Consider the following 4,250-nt stretch of genomic DNA (forward strand, 5'->3'; position numbering starts at 1 on the left):
CCTTGAACCTGGTCCGCTGGCCAGCACGGGTTTGTTTTTGCACTGGCATAATCTTCAAAACCTCATCCTTGAGAGATGCCCCCAAGAAAAAATCAATGATCTCAGATTCCTACAACAAAAAAACAAAAGCCTTGTAGTGAAAACGTTAAATTGAGATACTTAATCAAGATAAGCAATACCTGCCATTCAAGAACCACGACTATGTGACCCTTACCTGACTCCCCTCACACAGGTACCCACCAGCCCATCCGCTCCAAGTAAATTCCCCTCCTCATACTCTTCCCATAACACAACCTCCATCTGTAAAATGGGAGACCTAAGGGACCTCGAAGTGGGACAATAGCAGATCTCAACCCTTAGACCCCAGCCCAAGGCTCACCAGTGTCACTCACACTTTCGCAACACCCCAACAATCGTACCTTAATGGGCAGAGAGAAAAGATAGATCTCCTCCAGGGATTTGATCTTCATGTCCTTGACCAGGCGGCCCAGCTTGGTGACGGGCATCCACTTGGATAGAAAGTGCGAGTTAACAACTGCCTCCCTGCTGTAATCCAAGCACTCTGGGAGGCCGAGACGGATGGATTGCCTGAGCTCACAGGTTCGAGACCAGCCTGAGCTACAGCGGGACCCCGTCTCTAAAACTAGCCGGGCATTGTGGTAGGCGCCTGAAGTCCCAACTACTCAGAAAGCTGAGACAAGCTGAAACAAAATAAACACCTAAACCCAAGAACTGGAGAGTACTGTGAGCTATAACATCACGGCACTCTACCGAGGGCAAGAAAATGAGACTCTGTCTCAAAAACACAAAAACAAAAACCAACTGCCTCCCCGGCGGCCCCTACGGTTCTACCGCGCGAGTCGAACCTCTTTGTCCTCGGCCTTGCCTCCGCGAGCTCCACGGCCTCGGCCCCGACCACGACCACGGCCGCGACCCCGGCCTCGAATGCCGCTGCCGAAGCCTCCACGGAAACCACCACGGCCTCCCATTCCAGGGCCCCCAGGGCCTCCAGGCCCTCCCGCTGCACCGGCGTCATCCGCCATTTGCTGAATAAAACAAAATACAAGTGAGACAGGGTATCTGGGTCCGTTTGCGGGACCCAGATGGGGGCTCTGCTCAAGAGCGGGGGCGAACGAGCCCGAATTTAGCTGGATGTTTGCGGATGCCGCCACCCAGGCCGCCCGCCGCCACCATAATCGTACAGACTCACGTGTTTTTGTCAGAAAAGAAGAGCGATCAAGCGCGAGAGGAAGCTTATATACCATACCAAGAGCCGCGAGATCTCGGCTGCCCCGCCCCCAAAACGAGCGAACCAAACGCCCACAAGACAGTCTGCGATTGGTTCTGTGTGCGTCTGCGTGAACTGCTCAGCCTTGGCCCGGAAATCTGCATGACCGGAAGGGTAGTTATAAACGCGGCATCAAAGCGCGGTGAGTCTCCCGAGCAGCCTTGACACCCGTCTGTACGTAGAGGTAGGTTTGGCCGCTATGGCCGCTTGCTATGTGCATGCTGCTGGTTGGTCGGGGCGTTGGTTGAAAATCACCCCCGGCTTTGGCTGTAGCCGGGAGTGAGAAGCGGCGCCTAGAGCCAGCAGGGGCCTCAGCTCACCGCCCACTGCCTCGTGTGCGGGGGTGAAACCCAGGCCCCGACAGGTGAAGTGGCCCGGGACTCTGGGGCCGCCGTCCGCATGGTCTGGCTTCCGACCCCTAACTCTATTTTCTATCAACAGGACCCTGGTTGTTTCCCGCCTGACGCCGCCGGGACCAAAAGGAAAAAGGATTTGGTTGTTCCTTGTATCGAATAAAGAAGCTGTGTGTCAAATTATATCCGCGTGTGGATGTTCTTATGCCCCACATGTCAGCCTGGAAAACATTTGTTTCGGGCTGGGGACCTTACTGGGATTCCTCCTCTTCCCAGGCTAGCCCAACGCAGCTTTGGACACACTTTGGAGGTTGGCAGCTGGCGTCTAACGCCCCACACCTCCAAAATGGCAGACCCAGGTTGAAAATACTGTTCTCTATCCGTGTGCTAGACTTAACCTCCCCAGTGACAGGTAAAGTAGCCTGAGCTAAGGGGAGGCAGCTGGGGCCAGCAAACCAGTAGCACAAGGATAACTGTGTAGAATTTATGGCTTAGCACCTTGAATTTTGGGCCCTAGCTGAAGACATCCGGTGTGTCATAAAAAGTTTCAGTTCCGGCCACCTGGCAGCACTATGTGAGAGGAGAGGGGGCAATCCCTGTGATCTTGTTGAAGCCTTGACTTTGTGACAGTAGGTTCCTAGCCTGATGGTGCCTGGGGATCAGCTGTCAACCTTCCCCAAGGCAGGGTGTTCTATAGACTTGTTGCAGGTCAAGGCTGCCCTTTCCTTCTCTTGTGCTCATTCAGAGAAGGGAGCAAGAGCTAGGTGGTGCAGGATCCCAGTGGGCCCTGAAACAAGGCTGTGATTGGCCTGAGCTGGACAATGCCACTGTGATGTCGGCCCACAACCACTGTGAAATGCAGGCTCCTGAGCCCTGGGGATCAGTAGAGCTGCTGTCAAGACAGATCATGGTAAGCCTGGGGCCCTCTAGCCACCAACCCTAAGATGTGTGCCCAACTGTCCAAAGATAGAAGGAGTGCTCTGAGAGAAGGAGTGGCCAGTGAGCCCCCATACAGTACAAAGAAACCTTTCAGGAAGCTCTAGCTGGGTCTGACTCCAGGATAAGGCCAGCTTTTCCAGCCTGGAACTGGCAATCTCATGGGGGTCTTGACCCCCACAGCTGCCTCAAAGCAGGTGCTGACCTGGATCCTCTATGTGGGATTAACATGTGGCCCACCTACCTGCCCAAAGTTTGCTGGGGTCTCTTGCTGGGTATGTGGAGTTGGGAACTGGACTTGGCCGAAACCAGGCCCTAATGCTAGCTTGGCCTTTGCAGAGTGGCGGGTATGATCTCAACCTCTTCGCCAGCCCTCCTGACTGCAACTTCTTGTGCTCTGTCTGCCATGGAGTTCTCAAGAGGCCAGTGAGGTTGCCATGCAGTCACATCTTCTGTAAAAAGTGCATCCTCCGGTGGCTAGCCAGGTACCACTTACCCAAGGGGCTGGGAGGGTAGGGGTCCAGGATAGGGGGGAAGTCTGCTAAGCACTGGGTCATGATGGCCATAACACTCAGCCTCCCAATCTAGGACACTAAAATGTGTGGGTCCCTACAATCCATGGTATCCTTGGCCCCAGTCCTGGACCTGAGAGCTCCCTGTATACATCTTCATGCCTCTTACAGGAGAAGAGACCAAATTGGGTCACTCAGTAAAGGACTGACCAGGGAAGACCTGCCACTTCCACTCACAACACTCACCCCATTTATGCCTCCTTCCAGACAAAAGACCTGTCCGTGCTGCAGGAAAGAGGTGAAAAGGAAAAAGATGGTCCATGTGAATAAACTCCGGAAAACCATTGGCCGTCTGGAAGTTAAGGTAGCTCAAAGAACTCACACCACCCTCTGGTGGAGCACAGCCAGGAGAGGGGGAAAGGGGAATCTCATCTTCAAAGAGAACCAAGTGCAGCTTGGGGTCAACAGATCTGGATGAATTTGAATCATGGCCCTAACACTTACTTGCTGTGTGACTTTGTGCAAAATACCTAATCTTAATTTTTTTTTTTGCAGTTTTTGGCCAGGGCTGGGTTTGAACCCACCACCTCCAGCATATGGGTCTGGCACTCTACTCCTTGAGCCACAGGCACTGCCCAAGATACCTAATTTTTCTAAGCCCCTGGGGCTCAGCTGGAAAAGGGAGATAATCAATTATTTTTAGAGGATGGGCCAGATGAGGTGGGTCACACCTATAATCCTAGCACTCTGGGAGGCCAAGGCAGGTGGATTGCTTGAGCTCTTGAGTTTGAGACCAGCCTGAGCAAAAACCCAGACCTGTCTCTACTAAAAATAGAAAAGCTTAGACAAAAGAAAAAAAAACTGAAGCAAGAGGATTGCTTGAGGCCAAGTGTTGGAGGTTGCTGTGAGCTATGAAGCCACGGCCCTCTACCCAGGGCGACAGCTTAAGACTCTTGTCTCAAAAAAAAAAAAAAAAATGCCTGGTGTGCTGGCCATTACTCTTCAATCGCTAATTTTACTGAATAAGGAAACCAAGGTTTAAAAAACAGTAACCTGTGGCTCAAGCACCTAAGGTGCCAGCCACATACACCTAAGCTGGCAGAATGACAGCTGCAACCAAAAAGTAGCTGGGCGTTGTGGCAGGCGCCTTTAGTCCCAGCT

At 52.8% G+C, this 4,250-nt stretch overlaps 2 protein-coding genes, 1 long non-coding RNA gene and 1 other non-coding gene across 6 annotated transcripts in view; 3 read left to right on the forward strand and 1 right to left on the reverse strand.

The window, feature by feature from the left end:
• Positions 1 to 4,250, reverse strand: part of RPS2 (ribosomal protein S2) — a 16,107-nt gene that overhangs the window by 1,073 nt on the left and 10,784 nt on the right. The window contains exons 1-4 of one of the 3 annotated variants that reach the window (XM_012805754.2): positions 1,211 to 1,233; positions 867 to 1,046; positions 420 to 509; positions 4 to 109 (exon numbers count right to left, since the gene is read on the reverse strand). In XM_012805754.2, the coding sequence (XP_012661208.1) occupies positions 4 to 109; positions 420 to 509; positions 867 to 1,043 (373 nt within the window). In that variant the 5' untranslated portion in view covers positions 1,044 to 1,046; positions 1,211 to 1,233. Of the gene's footprint in view, positions 1 to 3; positions 110 to 419; positions 510 to 866; positions 1,047 to 1,202; positions 1,234 to 4,250 lie in introns of those variants that run through there. The other 2 variants (XM_023513749.1, XM_023513750.1) reach the window with 2 other exon arrangements.
• LOC111725588 lies at positions 1,383 to 1,824 on the forward strand. The gene is made up of 2 exons (XR_002773619.1): positions 1,383 to 1,472; positions 1,730 to 1,824. It is a non-coding gene; the product is annotated as an uncharacterized LOC111725588 (long non-coding RNA).
• LOC111725630 lies at positions 1,528 to 1,654 on the forward strand. The gene has a single exon (XR_002773653.1). It is a non-coding gene; the product is annotated as a small nucleolar RNA ACA64 (small nucleolar RNA).
• RNF151 (ring finger protein 151) lies at positions 2,105 to 3,604 on the forward strand. The gene is given in 4 exon segments (XM_023513751.1): positions 2,105 to 2,551; positions 2,917 to 3,089; positions 3,503 to 3,552; positions 3,555 to 3,604. Coding segments are annotated over 4 exon segments (351 nt in total). The 5' UTR covers positions 2,105 to 2,473.

The sequence above is a fragment of the Otolemur garnettii genome, unplaced genomic scaffold, assembly GCF_000181295.1.
Source record: "Otolemur garnettii isolate 467f Iridium unplaced genomic scaffold, OtoGar3 scaffold00044, whole genome shotgun sequence".
Classification (NCBI taxonomy): domain Eukaryota; kingdom Metazoa; phylum Chordata; class Mammalia; order Primates; family Galagidae; genus Otolemur; species Otolemur garnettii.